A 15453-nucleotide genomic window follows, 5' to 3' on the forward strand; every position below is an offset into this window, starting at 1 on the left:
TTATTATTATTATTTTAAAATACTTTTAAAAATAAAAATAATTTAATACATTTTTTTATTGATGCAACAGTTTCCCACTTTACCTTGGAAATACATTTGTCTGACAGTGTTCTGCAATTACACTGGAATTTTGCTTTCACATTTGTTCCTAGAGGTCAAATTAAAGAGTTTTACAGGAATTTTGAACTTATCTGGTTTGTGGAAGTTAAACATGGAGCTAAACGTGCCAGCAGCCCTGTGCTGTGTTTCTTGAGTGGCAGCACGTTCTGACCCTGAATACAGGGGTTCAGGTCTCACCACTGCTTGTGGTTTCCAGCTGATGTGTTAGTCTACAATTAACTCTCCAGGGCAGACTGGCTGTTTGCCCAGCTCTTTTGCAAGATGTTTTGGCTTAGCTTAGAGGGGAAAGGGTAGAGGAGACATGTATACAATGCAGAGACAGACATTTACAGGTACTGTTCAAAGGCAGTGTTTTGAGACGCTTGTCGTAAATGATAATTTCAGTCTTTGTGTCTGCCTCACTGAACACAGATTCAAATTTATATGTTTTTTTTTTTCTTTATTTTGTCCCACAGCTTTCTTCGGGAAGTACCTTAATGAGTACAACGGCAGCTACATCCCACCTGGGTGGCGCGAATGGGTGGGACTGATCAAAAATTCCCGTTTTTATAATTACACCGTCTGTCGGAATGGGAACAAGGAGAAGCACGGAGCAGATTATGCCAAGGTATGTCTGCTTGGTCACATAAGTTCACAGCCCTGTCACCATGCCAAGAGCTTTTTTAAACGCAATTTTCAGTTTATGTTCAATTGTATGGTCTGTTCGCGACTAATTTCAGGCCTCTAATTACATATAAAATGTGGGTCGGTTGACTCCACATGGAATGTGGTTAGATTAAAGGAGGCATGGGGAGTTACGTCGGTGTCTTGTGTATCATCTGGTGGTTACACTGAATAAAACTTGGTAGAAAAAGAGACACTGTCCTTGGGGCAAAGTTCCTTTTGGAAGCAACTACTGTTCTGTTCTGTTCTGCAGATTTGACAGGTTGGACATTTGGACTTTGTTCATACTGATATAATTCTACTAGTTTTTCTGCAGTAAATAATATGTCATTTGTATACATTCTTATAGAAAAATTTTGAGCATACAATTGAGCCCGGGCTCATGAAAATGCGTATTAATAGCACAGTTTTTTTTTATATTTTATGTACTATTTATATGCAGAAACTGACTTTGGCGTGCAAACGATGTGCGTGTTTGGTGTGCATATAATACGCATTTTGGCCTACATATAATACGCTCCCACCCCACACCTCTAAACTTACTGTACCAACTGCATATCATGCACACCAAAGTCTATTTTTGCATAGAAAAAGTACAAGAAATAGAAAAACGGAAAATCATGCCATTGTTTGTGACATCGGGTAAATATGGGATGGGTTTTGACAAATTTCAATGAACTAATTAAGGTTAATACAAATGCTTTAAAGTTTTTTTTGTTGTTGTTGTTTTTTTTATAAATTAATTTTATTTTTACTATAGTTAATTCAAATGCTTGCTGTCATAAAAACAGAGTTTCATAGATGGTAGGTTTGTTCAGTAGCTGACGGAGACGTACTTGAGAGACTACATATTTTTCTGAGGCCAGGTTGTTGCCATCCTTGTGTAAGACCTTCCATACGAGCAGAGTAATAAAATCAGAGTTTAATTTGACATGGCCATCTTCCGTCTCTAGAGTACTTTAGAGCAAGCTTCTAGATTCCTTTAGTCCTATCTCTCATCTCTCAGGTAGCATATTTTTGGGGAATCTGAAATTTGTGCTAAGGTTTCATGGTTTGGGCATAAATTAGCTTGGCGGCAGTCTAAGGGATGAGCAAATAAATGTTTGGACTGTTACTTGGATGTCAATAACCTGCCTGTTGAATTGGACGTAGGTGTTAAGTTACCCACAAGTGGAGAGGCACAAGAGGCTAAAGGTTTCTCTGTGAGGTTTCCAGAAATTTAGTGGCTAAGTGTTCAAGTGGTTCCTGGAAATCTTAGGATCACTTATGTCCTTGTTTAAATTGAGATTTAAGGAGTGAATAGGTGGGCAGAGCTGTGAACATCTTGGCCAGAAATTTTGCCCCAAAAAATGATTCTCATTTCTGTTTCAGATTAGCTGTAGCCTTTTACTCCTGTTTAGCAGTCAACAAGTAAATTAATAAGTATTTTTGCGGGTTGTGTCTTCATTCTGTCCAAGATTTTTATGTACATTCAGATTCTAATTGACTGAAACATTTAAGCTGTTACTGTATAGTTTTCCAATATAAACAAACATGCTGGTTCAATTAGTTGTACAACAGAGACCCTGACATGACATGGATATGTTTTGCTGTAATGCGGAGGAGCAAGGACCACTGAGCACGTCTCTAAACAATAACTTCCACAAGACGTTCACTCCTACAGATGTTGGTTGCTGCGTGTTTTAGTGATGGGGAGGGTAGAGCGGGGTGCCGTGACTTTCCCACAAACAGCCCAGACCAGGAGCAATGCCATCAAAGGGCTCATGGCTTCAGTATCACGTGTTTTTTTTTTTTTTTTTACCCCCGAGCTCTTGTGCGCATTCCTGCTGCTGCCTCATAGCAGTAAGATTGAGTCCTCAGTGTTGTCATAACACCAGACTCATGGAGGCCAAGACCCTGTTGATGTTGAGTGAAGCCGTCAACGCCCTTGTTGTGCTTAGCGCTGTCTTGTGAGCATCATGGCATTAGTTCTATTGTTGTGGGTAATGTTAAATTCATTAAAAAAAAAATAATAATAAAATCTGTATTGTTGCAAGAAAAGTAACTGAGTGATTAAGAATACTTATTACAGAATCTGTGTATTTGTCAAAATGTATGCATTTTTATAAATAATGAATTAAATTGTTTAAATTGTTTTAAAAATATTAATGATAAAAATAGAAATTATTCCAAAATGATCATTTGAATTATTTCCAAATTAGAAATAAATAAAAAAATAAATAAATAACTGACCCTTGCTTTATTTGTTCAGTCTGTGAAAGAAAGCATATCCATATTGAGAAGGTTCACTTTATGTATGCATGATTTTCTTTTTTCTTTTCTGTTTTAGGATTACTTCACTGATTTGATCACCAACGACAGCATCAACTACTTCCGAATGTCCAAGCGCATGTACCCGCATCGGCCGGTGATGATGGTGATCAGTCATGCAGCGCCTCACGGCCCGGAGGATTCAGCTCCTCAGTACTCCGAGCTCTTCCCAAACGCTTCCCAGCACATGTGAGTGACTCCCAGAACATTCAGTTACACTCTGCTAGAGCGACAGCGATGAACTCCACTGAACCCAGTCTATCCTGTCCGAGAGCCAAGCCCTACCAGAGTAGACTCTGGCCTTCCAGTTGTTGAGTCTAGATATTCTTATTGTTCTGTATGTATTTATAATAGGATATTCCGAGGGGCGCATTTTTTTAGTAGAACAGTGGCAGACTAGAACATTTTCCTATAAATTTTAAACCATTATAATTTGGCTTGCAGGTAAATATAAGCTTGTAGCTACAGGAATTTTTGTGGCCTCATATATTTAGATATGCCATTAAAATTAAACTCTTAAGAGATGACAGTGCACTGAAATGCACTTCACACTCGACTCTACCACTCTGGAACGTGAAAAGTGATTTATCATCCAAGTAAAGTTCTGGCATATGCCAAGTAAGATGATGGGGGATGAGATTTTTATGGTTCTCACTCCGGAGCCAAGACCTTGATGGGTTCACTGCACTATCATCAGTTTCGTGGCTAGGTTCCTATTCCGCAAACAGCGCTGTGGCAACAGGCCATCCATCTCCAAGTCCTTAACATCCCAGGCATGTCAGGATCCTGGTCAGAGCGACATCGCACTTTTGTCCCTCGGGCCTATCCATTTCTTTCGGCCTGTCTTCCTACACTACATTCTGGCTCTTCTCATATCAATCATGCCTTTCAGCATGTAGGTTTGGGGAATGCATTGTCTTAGAAGACCCTTTTGTGTTATTAATATCTTTTTAAGTGCATGGGCTCTGAATGGATCACACTTGGATACCCCAAGGTTCACATTGGCTGGCAAGGCGCTCTGGTGCCGAAAGGGTTGCCGGGCAAGTTGTGCCAAATGAGCAGGGAAACAGATGGCAGGCGCAGGTTGTGCTCTGGAGTGATGCAGCAGGGTTTCACACACTTTTGGGGGGTTATTTATCATCAGCGTAAAAATGAACAGAGCACACATATCCAAAAAAGCACACAAGGTGCTCCACCAAATATAGAAAGGGGGCGGGAAAGAAGAACCGGAAGAAAACGAACTTTCTCTTTTTCTTTTTCTCTTTCTTTATTAATTAATTTCTACTTTTATTTGCTTTATTTACTTGTGTTTTATTTATATTTTACCTACGTACATTTTGTTTATTGTTTTTTACATATTTTACTAAAGTTTTAATACATGTTTTTTTCTATTTACTTTTATTTATTTGACATTATACTTTATGTATTATGTAATTTTTTTTTTTTACATTAATTTGCATAATAAAAAGTCCTACTAGGTGGCCATTATCTAAAAGTGAAATAAAGCCACAGATGATTTTCTCGCTAATCGGAAAGAAAAACATTACGAAATCCCTTGAGCTTTTTAATTACGTAATTGATACCAATATTTAGATTTGTGTATGCGTTTTGGTTTTTTTTCCTTCACTAACTTTACTATCACCTTAAGAACGAAAGCGCATTGAGGGAGATTTCTTAAAACACGTGATGCTTCCTGTGCTAAAACTACAAAAATGACACAAGTATTTTATCTCAAAGACAAACGCTGGACTAATTCCATCCTTTGACCTCCAAATTCCAAATTTGCTCTACCTATGAGAAGAGACGGGTTTCTATTGTGTGGTATATTAGTGTGCCTCGCTAGCTGGGTGAAAAGTTCAGTGAGCGGACAAAGACGGACTGAGTAGGAGAGGGCAGAAGCCGTCCTCTCAGACAGAGAGGAGCTTTCCTGTGGCCATCATTCATTATGACACCAGGCACAAGAGTCTGGTCTGGAAAGCGAAGGAAGGCCATGTTTTTTAGCCAACTGCAGTCAACAGGTGGCCATCTCGTAGCCTTAGCTCCACAAACAAGTCCACGACCTCCTGTTTACCCAGCTTTTTATTCTCCACTTCAGATGCAAATGAGTTATAGCCCTGTCGTTGCTGGACTTATTACAAACTTTATTTTGGGCCCGAAGGCTGGGGAAGCTATTATTTTTCTTATGCATGTGCCAACCCTCAAACGATTAAACCCTGCCAAGAAACCCTGAGACTCTCAGCATGGTGTGAGGAGAGATGGAGAGCGAGCCCAAGAAAAACACCTAGCGAAGAGAATTAGTGCGTTTCCGTCGACTGCTCTGTTATTGATGCTTGTCAAGTGTGTTATACAACAGGCAACTCCGACAACTGCAAGTGCTTGTGAAATTGCAGACAGGTGCATGTTTTTCTCACAGTAGCATGCTGTGCTAATTCACGCAGAACTCCCAGCTATAACTACGCTCCAAACATGGACAAGCACTGGATCATGCAGTACACCGGCCCGATGAAGCCCATTCACATGGAGTTCACCAACTACCTGCACAGGAAGAGGCTCCAGACGCTGATGTCTGTAGATGATTCTGTGGAAAAGGTCAGCAGTTTAGACTTTCTGGTTCTAATTTTCGGATATTTAACAGACTTTATATAAACGGAAAGGAAATGTTTGGCTATTTTACAGATATATAATGTGCTGGTGGATACCGGGGAGCTGGAGAATACATATATCATTTACACAGCTGATCATGGTTACCACATTGGCCAGTTTGGCCTGGTCAAGGGGAAGTCTATGCCCTATGATTTTGACATCAGAGTGCCATTTTTTGTCAGAGGGCCTAATGTGGAACAAGGGGCAAGGTAAAATCAACTTGGATTTGTGGGTTTTTCCATGAATTATTTACGGTTATGTATTAAAATTGAATATGCAAATAGTTTTTAACAAAATAAATGAAAAAAATAGTATTCAAAATGTATAAAATTTACAAATTAGATATTAAACTATTTAAATAAAAAAATAAATTTTACACATTTTATAGTAAATACTAAATTATATATTTATGTGTATATATAAATTTCACACTTTAAAAAATATATTTATATAAATGATTTGTTGACGCTTATATAAATTTGATATTGCTTATATTTATAGTTTTATATTAAAATACTTTTGAATAATTTGTATGCATACTATACAAACAAAAATATAATATATACTATATAAATTATTATAATTTTTAATTGATTGATAAATTATTTGTATGTACATTTATTTTTCACACTTTAGAAAATATATTTATAAAATATTTGTATATTTGATTTAATTTAAATACATAAATTTACTGTATGTGTATGCATAATATATATAAAATATCATTAGCACATTAATGTAGTTTAATCCAAATTTTATACACACAATTTCTTTTAAATACTATTTTATTAAATATTAAAACATAATGCATGGATTAGAATTTGAGATATGCATATTCATTTTTTTAATCAATAATAACACATAACATAATTTTTTGTATTACCCCACAGGAACAATCATCTTGTGCTAAACATTGATCTCGCACCCACAATCCTGGACATAGCTGGACTGGACACTCCACCTGATATGGACGGCAAATCAATCCTGAAGCTTCTGGAGCAGGAAAAAACTGGGAATAGGTGAGTTAAATCACCTCCACGAACACATTCCCAGCATAATAAATGGTTGTGGAGTATCTGTTTATTGCTTTTAATTGAATTAAGTTGAGTTTAACGGTTTGTGAACATTTGGAGTTCATTTAGAAGGGGTTTCTGGCAGGTAAAGAATGCTGGAAGTGCTCTGGGGTCGCTGCCACTCACGATGGCAGGAGATGTTGAGTAGATTAAGGTGTCATAATTCAAGCCAAGCTAAACATCTGCTTATGGTATGCAAATGACACAAAGACTGAGAGAGAGAGAAATAAAATATTTGTATTTTCGTATTGCAGATTCAAACCCAACCGGAAACCCAAAGTCTGGAGGGACACATTCCTCGTGGAGCGGGGGTAAGGCAAACATTATCCCCTCTCTTCTCAATCATACTACAGAATGTGCGAAATAAATTTGAATTGATTTATTTAGTACGGGAGGCTCACCGCATGCAATTCAAACCATTCCAGGCCTTCACTGTAAAATCGCCAAGATAAGATCAGAAGTACATGTTATGATTTTAGGATTCCATTGCACAAACATCCTTCTCCCTTGGTTCAAGTTCACAAAAAATGTGGGAAAATATCACAAAAATGACCAAGCGCTACAGCGTCACGGTCAGATCAGACATTCTTCGATCAAATACATTCTCAGGAGTTCAGCTATTCACATGACGGCTTTAGAGTCTCATTATCGGATAGGTTTCAGTAACTTAGGACACTCACGACAGAAAAAAATCCTTCCCCAGGGGAAATATATGATATTACCTGTGGTATCAGACTCGAACCTGATACATGTGCACAGCGTTTCTCTTGATTTCTGTGACTGATGTAAGGAATGTGGGTATGGTATTGAGGTTAGCCTATTTAACTGATCGCTGATCTCTATATATCTGTGGCCGTGGGCACAAGCACGGTCTAACATTCCTCGTGTCACTCACAAGGAGCTGTCAGTCTGCATAATGGCGTGTTGCTGCTCCCACAGTCAGCCTGTGCTTTGTTTCTGCTTAAGGCTAAGTGAAAGAAGGTTTTTCAGGAATGGCGCAATCATAAAGCACATCGTTGATCAGTGCCGGCTGTTGCTTCCGTGACTCAGTAACTGTTGTGTATAAAGCCAAGCCGCGGACCCGACCCAAAATGCCATTAATTCAACCTGTTTTGCACGCTTACGACAGCTCCCATTTTGTGAGAAGTCAGATTAGCGACTCCTTCATTAATCAGCTGTGGTGAAATCATGCAGAACACTTCATTTCCCTTACAGGCGGAGGTTAATTTTGGGCCAGAATGATCCGTAATGGCGTTCCAGCTCTTTATATTTTAAAATATGAAAAGATGTTTTAGATGATTGTTAAAGTTCATTTTTAAATGTAAAAATAGGCCAACTGAGCATGAACAATTAAATATGTATTACTGAATTTGATAAAATGCTTTAATTCACGCTGGGCTGTGTTCATATCTTGGGTAGGCAACTGGAATTGCTAGGATTCTGGGTTGTTTCGGTCAAAAGAAACCTAATTCTGCTTTTTATGATCTGTTTTAATGGATTGGCTGGGTTTAAAGGAATAATTCTTTTGACAGTCTGTGGAAATGTACTGACCCTCAGGCTATCCAAGATTATGTTGCAGAAATTTAGCATCACTTGTTCATCGGTCGATCCGCTGCAGTGAATGGGTGCCGTCAGAATAAGAGTACAAACAGCTGATAAAACAAAAAGTAATCGGCAAGCTGCATGTTTGTAATAAATCCCATCTTCAGGACATTTTTAATATCAAATTGTTGCTTCTGGCTAAAATATAAATCCTTTTTCTATATAATATTACTTTCTTGCTTCAAGGGTCATCTCATCTGAATTAGGAGAGGTATATGCACAGATCAAGCACTGTTTACAAGCAAAACGGTTAAAAACAAATGTGTGTGTATGGACTTATTTAAAAAAAGTGTGTGTGTGTGTATGTATATGTCTATATATGCTTTTGAAGATATTAATTTATAGATTGGAGTGGTGTGGATTACTATATTGGTGTGACATTTTTATGAGCTGTTTGGACTCTGATGGGTTCTGATGGCACCCATTCACTGTAGAGGATCCATTGGTGAGCCGGTGCTGCAATGTTAAATTTCTCCAAATGTTGGATGGCCTGAGGTTGAGTAAAGTTGAGAACATTTTCATTTTTGAGTGAGCTACTCCTTTAACAAACATCAAAAAATGTCTTTAAATGCAATCTAATAGAACCACAACTAAATAACTAGGACAGATATCTCCAGAGGACAAATATATCATGGAAGATCTTGGTCACATTGTGAAATCTATAATGCTCTCCACGCATTAGTTATGAGATGCTGACCTGGGTGGGACGGCTATGCTTCCCAGGCTTCCGAAGCTTCAGTGAGGCTGCCAACTTTAAAACGTGGCCTAGCAACTCACCAAAGCACGTTTGTCATTCCAGCAAAATCCTGCGCAAGAAAGATGAGTCAACAGGCAACTTGAACACACAACACACTAACAGCTTACCCAAATACAAGAAGGTGAAGGAGGTGTGCCAGCAGGCAGAGTATCAGACACCCTGCGAGCAACCAGGACAGGTATAACCTCAAACACACACATGCATTACTCTTTGTCACCTTAACTGTCTATTTATATATATACAATGTTTCAAATAATCTCAACCGGAGTCTTGTTTACCTTACTACTGGCTTGAGCCAGTGTGTTTATACACAAAAAAATGCTCGTTTTTTCCTTCCTTAAATGATGATTAAACACATTCGTTTGCACCTTCTCCAACGCTAAACCGGAGATTGGAGCGTGCAGCTCACAGTCAGAGTCTCTCGGAGTGGTGCCACTGTAATTGAAACCGATATTTACAACAAATTAAAGATAATTGGAGATTGGTCATAGTTTTCTTTCATCAGCACAGCGTGTGCCTGCTCCACCAGAACCTCTGTGGCGTGGCAATGAATCAGAGAGAGCTGAACATTACAAATTGGTACAATTTCAGGTAGCGCAAATGCAGACAGTATTTCAAGGACTACAGTAATGCAAACCAGATTCTTTTTATGGCCAAGTTAAGTGTTTGCCTGTAACACTTTGTCTGGATTTTTGATTGAATGCAGAAAAGTTGTCAGAATAACATATGGCCTTCGGTCTTCTTTAGTTCGATTACCTCCTGAACAAAGCTGAAGTAGTTTCAGAGAAAGATCCTAATATATTTTCAGGAATAGGTCTGACTTCTTTGTTAAAAGCGACATATTTTATTTATTTTTTTATTTAATGAAAGAACCTTGTTTTATAGATTACATGCGTAATTAAACCTCAATGTCACCCTCATGTAATTTCAAACCCATAAAACCTTCTTTCAAAATACGAATGAAAATATTTTTGAAGAAATCCAAAAGCTTTCTGATCCTGCATAGATCTACCACATTCAAGGCCCAGAAAGATAGTAAAGACATTGTTAAAATAGTCCATGTGACCTCAGTGGTATAGAGTTAATGTTATGAGTGCAAAGAAAACAAAAATAAAGACAATTTCTTTTTCTTACATTTTTGTTTTATTTGCGCACCAAAACGTATTGCCATAAGTATCTCCATAAGTAAAATTTGTATAGCAGAGTTCAAAAAAAGGTTATTATTTAATTATTTTGTGAATCTCATTGTGTGACACTGACTGGAGTAACTAGGCTTTTGAAAATTCAGTTTTTCCATCACAGGAATAAATTACATTTAAAAATATTTCTTTTAAACTAGAATAATTATGTTCAATTGTAATATTTCAATTGTATATTTTTGATTAATTAAATGCAGCCTTGGTGAGCATCAGAGACAAAAAAAAAAAAAAATCTTGCTGACCAGATGACTGGATGTTTAAGTACGGTAGCATTTGCGACTGACACTGTTTTCCTGTGAAATGCACTCTTTTGGAAGACTGTCATGGTTTAATTGTTGCTCACAGACAAAACTTGTGTTTACGGTCTACTACTTCCAGCTCAAGTCATAGCTTGAATAAAGTATCAGTATCTGTTTTTCCGATATGCTCTTTCTTTTTTACTTTGACTAGTAGGAATGTGAAGAAAAAGGAAAAAGCCTTGTGAAGACTGCATTAACACAGTCCTACTGCCTGCAGCGAGGTCAATGAGGGCAGTGTGTTTGATTGAGGCTGTGTGAAAGTTTATGCCCGTTTCTTCCTGAGTCTGAGTCCGTCATTCAAGTAGCGAGGCTTCACATAGTTGGCCGTGGCACTGTTTGCTTATGTCTGTTTGACTTCTGGCTATTTGGAGCCAGTCTGTGTGTGTGTGTGTGTGTGTGTTTGGGGGTGAGGTACAAGAAATGCTCAACATGTTTTAGTGTGTTTGGCTACTCTGTCTGGAGGAGCTAAATGAGTGAAAGTGCTCAAGCAAGCTTTGGCGAACTCTTTTGGTTTACCGCCCTTCAAACAAACATCCTTGCTGCGAAGATACAGCATCACCCGCAGATACATAAACTCGATGACGGGACTCCAGAGCTTCACAGGAAATCAGAACAGGGTTGTGGCCATTGTTTGGATATGGTTTCCCATAGTTGTGAGCACATGTCTGAGCTGTGGTCAGTTTGCAAAGCAAACAGCTCTGCGAAATTAGGAGATTAAGTCTAAATTGCTTTTTTTATGGGAAAGAATTGTGAGGTGGCTCTCGTGCAGTGTGATTGTGAATTAATAGGATTACTCTACAGATGCAGATGTTTGACCGCTAAGCTCGCCGCTCACAGACAGAAGATTAATTTCATTCAGAAAAACAGCTGTGGTTATGCAAATGAGGCGGCTCTTGCACAAAGTGGTTAGCCAGACAAAAATGTCTGCCCACAAGCTGAATTCCTTCCTTTTTTGTTCCAGAAATGGCACTGTGTGGAGGAGGTCAGCGGGAAGTGGCGTTTGCAGAAGTGTAAGGGCTCTCTGAAGGAAGGATCCAAGAAGAGGGCGAGGAGTCTGCGCTCTCGAAGCTACGAAAGCCGCGAGAAAGACTGCCACTGTGGAGACCGGCCTTACAAAACGGCCAAGGCAGCGCGGCGGGCACAGAGACAGTTCTCTCAGAGCAGTAATCCACGTGAGTATATGCACTCAGATGAGGAGGATGGATTGAGTTAAAGGAAGGGGGTCTGCTAGCTGTTCGAGACTGTATAGACAAACGCTGGACATTTAAGTCACGAGTCACTCACTTGTCGCCACCTACTGGTTTAATGATGCAGCCAAATAGCAAATAAATGGAGTGAAAAGATTCTAAACTTTTGAGTCACTGGGATGAATCAAACTCTTCACTACAAAAGCACTGAACGTTGAAACTTATCATTTAAATTAAACCAGTTAGCTACCAAAAAAGTACTTTACCAAAAGTAATTAGACTTTCTTCAAATTTGGATTTAAATGTTTTAAATGTTTTTTGTTTGTTTTTGTTTTGTTTTTTTTTATTGAAAATACATTAAAATATTATTAAAAACAAGAGTTATTTTAAATTGTAATATGATTTAAAATGTAATTTATTTCTGTAATTTAAACAGCCATTACTCTAGTCTTCAGAAATCATTATACTGTCCTAATTTTATGCTAATTTTATATACAGTAGAAACAGTAAGGTTATTCCTCAGCATCTTAGTTAAACTGACAGAATTTAACTTTATGATAAATGCATAAAATATATAAATTGACATGTTCAATTACACGTTGGCCAGCGTCATTTAACTAAATGTTTTAATGCTTTAATATAATTACATTTTAATATAATATATATTTAATATAATTGTATTATTTATTATAATTTAATAATTTAAATTGAATAATTTAATTGTTTAAAAAAACTTATTGAGTGAATCAAATTATCTGCTTTATTTATACAAACTGACCAAATGAACAGATTCATTTAAAGGAATCATAATTAAGGGGGTAAAGCTGTACATTCGGTACCATGTGACAATAAAAAAAGTATCATTTATCAAATTTTGCTACTGTTGCTATAAAACATTATTTAATGTTATAAATGTTAATTGCGTTTAATAAATTGTTCTTTGCACTTCCATGCTTGTGAAAGAACTCAGAGGCATATTTTTTGATGCCATCTATTGGTGATGAGCTGAAGTGGAGTGTTTTTGAAATATATTACAGGAAATTTAATGACCTCTAGCAATATGTACATAAATATTTATATGTCATGGTTAAATATTTAAGTATGTGTAGCTGACGCTGATGTCTTCCCTCAGGCTTCAGACCCCGCTTTGTTCACACACGGCCGGCCAGATCCCTGTCGGTGGAGTTTGAGGGTGAAATCTATGATGTGGACCTGCAGGCTGATGACAAAACTCCCCTTGAGCCTCGACAAATCAGCAAACGGCAACGTGAGCCCGAGGGAGCTTTTGATTCAGACTTTGGCTTAGAGTCCGATGACGGGTCGGAGGAGATGCAGTCGGATGACACTAATGCTGTGGGATACCCCAATTCTCTTAAGGTCACACACAAGTAAGAACTCCAAGCATTTGGTCACCTAAACTGAGTTCAGTATTATTGTATTTAAAGCGTGTTTTGCTCATTCGTTGATCTTTTTTGTTGGAATCACAGGTGTTTCATATTAATGAACGACACTGTGCGCTGTGAAAGAGAGATTTACCAGTCCTCCAGAGCATGGAAAGACCACAAGAACTTTGTGGACCAAGAGGTGAGGCCCACTGTCCTGTATTATCTTTAAGATTACAGCTGTATAAACCACATGATGATCATTTTGTGTACTTGTCCCATAGATTGAACTTCTCCAGGATAAAATGAAGAAACTGCGTGAGGTTAGAGGCCATTTAAAAAGGAGGAGACCGGATGAGTGTGACTGTGGAAAGAAGAGGTCAGTTGACATCTATCTCTGTTGTTGAGTAATGTGAACCGGATGGTTTTGAGACAAATCTGAACAGACTGTGATCAGTCATCGTTCCACTCTTCATCTCTCTTGCTTTATTTTACTTCTCTATACACTACTGTTCAAAAGTTTGGGGTCAGCAAGATTTTTAAGATGCTTAATATTAAAAATGCTAAATGCAACTTTTCTTTTATGGAAAAAACCAATAGGACATCAAGTAAAGTGTTTTTATGTTCCATAGAGATATTTTGAAAATGTCCTACTGTAAATATTAACACAATTTTTGATTAGAAATATGCATTTAAATTTAAAGGCCATTTTCTCAATATTTGTTTTGTTTTGTTTTTTCACCCACAGATTACAGATTTTCAATTAGTTGTAAGTCATCAGTGGAAAGCTTACTTATTCAGCTTTCAGATGATGTATAAATCTCAATTTTGAAAAACTGACACTTATGACTTTTTTTTTGGTCCAGGGTCACAAATGACATTTTAAAATGTATTCATTTCGTTTAATAGTTTGAATGAAATAAATGCTAGGGTGACTATTAGAGCCATTTTCCCAGGATTTCTGTATTGCTTTTGATTCAAAGTACCTCGAGAGCATTTTAAAAAATTACACTAGAGAAATCCTGTCTATTTTTTTATCTTATCGACCAATTCAAACTTTTGAACGGTAGTGAAAAAATAGGTTAGGTATTGTCCTGAACGACACACTGAATTTCTCAATCCTTCTTAAATAAATCAATCATTTAAATCTAAACAGTAGTATTTTGCAAATCAGACTGAGTTTGTTCAAGGCCTTTTTAGAAATTCCAGCTGAACTCATTGAATTGAGTGCTGTTCTCTCCTTATTACAACCAGCTACTTTAGCAAAGAGAGACAGCAGAAAAACAAACCCGAAAGATTGAAGAATAGGAATGACCATCTCCATCCCTTTAAGTGAGTGCTTCTCATGTGTGTACGTGTGTCCGTGCCTCGTCAGTTTGTCTGTCGTCTGTAGTATCTCGTTGAGATTAAGTGTTGGATTTATGTCCCAATAGATGTTGAGCAACTCTAAATTACTTTGTCGACTGTGTGGTGTGATTCACATTGATAATGCTGCAACTCTGTTCAAATAATTTTCTATGTGAAATAATGAACTAATGGGCTGTTTAATTCATTCAGTCAGTCTATTTGAAATTCTGAAGTGTAACTGAATCCTACAGTTTCATCCTGTTAAATGTAGACTATATATGCATGCATGCAACAATTACATGTTTTTTTCAGTTCATGATCGTCATTTAATTATGAGCTCCTTTTCATAAGCCTCTCTACCTAAAAACATAAATGTAAAAATTCATTTACAGTGTAAACACTTCATAACAATTAACCACAAAGTCACAGATTATGAAACACTCTGGTCTGAAAGTAGAACTCAAAATAGGAATAACAATCTTGTGGTTTTTAAGGAAGACTGTGTGTACCCAATCCTTCCGCTTTCTCATGACCTCTGACCCCATCTATGTGCAGAGCTGTCTGGTTTGCCTCCCTCGTCGTTGTGTAATTCACCTGGGATGGAGTTCCCTTTCGCCTCTGGCTCTAATGTCTCATTTATTTATGCCACCAGAGAGGCCATGCAGGAAGTGGACAGCAAAACTCAACTCTACAACGAGATCCGCCGCAAGAAGAAAGAACGGAAGGAGAGGAAGAGGCAAAAGAAGGGTGATGACTGCAGTCTTCCTGGCCTCACTTGCTTCACGCATAATAATGACCACTGGCAGACCGCCCCCTTCTGGAACTGTAAGGAATTGTTAATTGTCTTTGCTACTTGTATTGTATTTTGTCA

At 37.7% G+C, this 15453-nt stretch overlaps 1 protein-coding gene across 7 annotated transcripts in view; it reads left to right on the plus strand.

Annotated features, from left to right (window-relative positions):
• sulf1 (sulfatase 1) overlaps window positions 1-15453 on the plus strand; it is an 80957-nt gene that overhangs the window by 60015 nt on the left and 5489 nt on the right. For 6 of the 7 annotated variants that reach the window (XM_043226834.1, XM_043226833.1, XM_043226836.1 and 3 more), the window contains 13 exons: window positions 576-727; window positions 3113-3282; window positions 5532-5682; window positions 5770-5945; window positions 6627-6755; window positions 7064-7120; window positions 9211-9346; window positions 11628-11838; window positions 12986-13241; window positions 13341-13437; window positions 13520-13614; window positions 14490-14567; window positions 15235-15407. In XM_043226834.1, the coding sequence (XP_043082769.1) occupies window positions 576-727; window positions 3113-3282; window positions 5532-5682; window positions 5770-5945; window positions 6627-6755; window positions 7064-7120; window positions 9211-9346; window positions 11628-11838; window positions 12986-13241; window positions 13341-13437; window positions 13520-13614; window positions 14490-14567; window positions 15235-15407 (1881 nt within the window). The remainder of the gene's footprint in view (window positions 1-575; window positions 728-3112; window positions 3283-5531; window positions 5683-5769; window positions 5946-6626; window positions 6756-7063; window positions 7121-9210; window positions 9347-11627; window positions 11839-12985; window positions 13242-13340; window positions 13438-13519; window positions 13615-14489; window positions 14568-15234; window positions 15408-15453) is intronic. The other variant, XM_043226837.1, reaches the window with a different exon arrangement.

This window comes from Puntigrus tetrazona, chromosome 24 (genome assembly GCF_018831695.1).
Source record: "Puntigrus tetrazona isolate hp1 chromosome 24, ASM1883169v1, whole genome shotgun sequence".
Classification (NCBI taxonomy): Eukaryota; Metazoa; Chordata; class Actinopteri; order Cypriniformes; family Cyprinidae; genus Puntigrus; species Puntigrus tetrazona.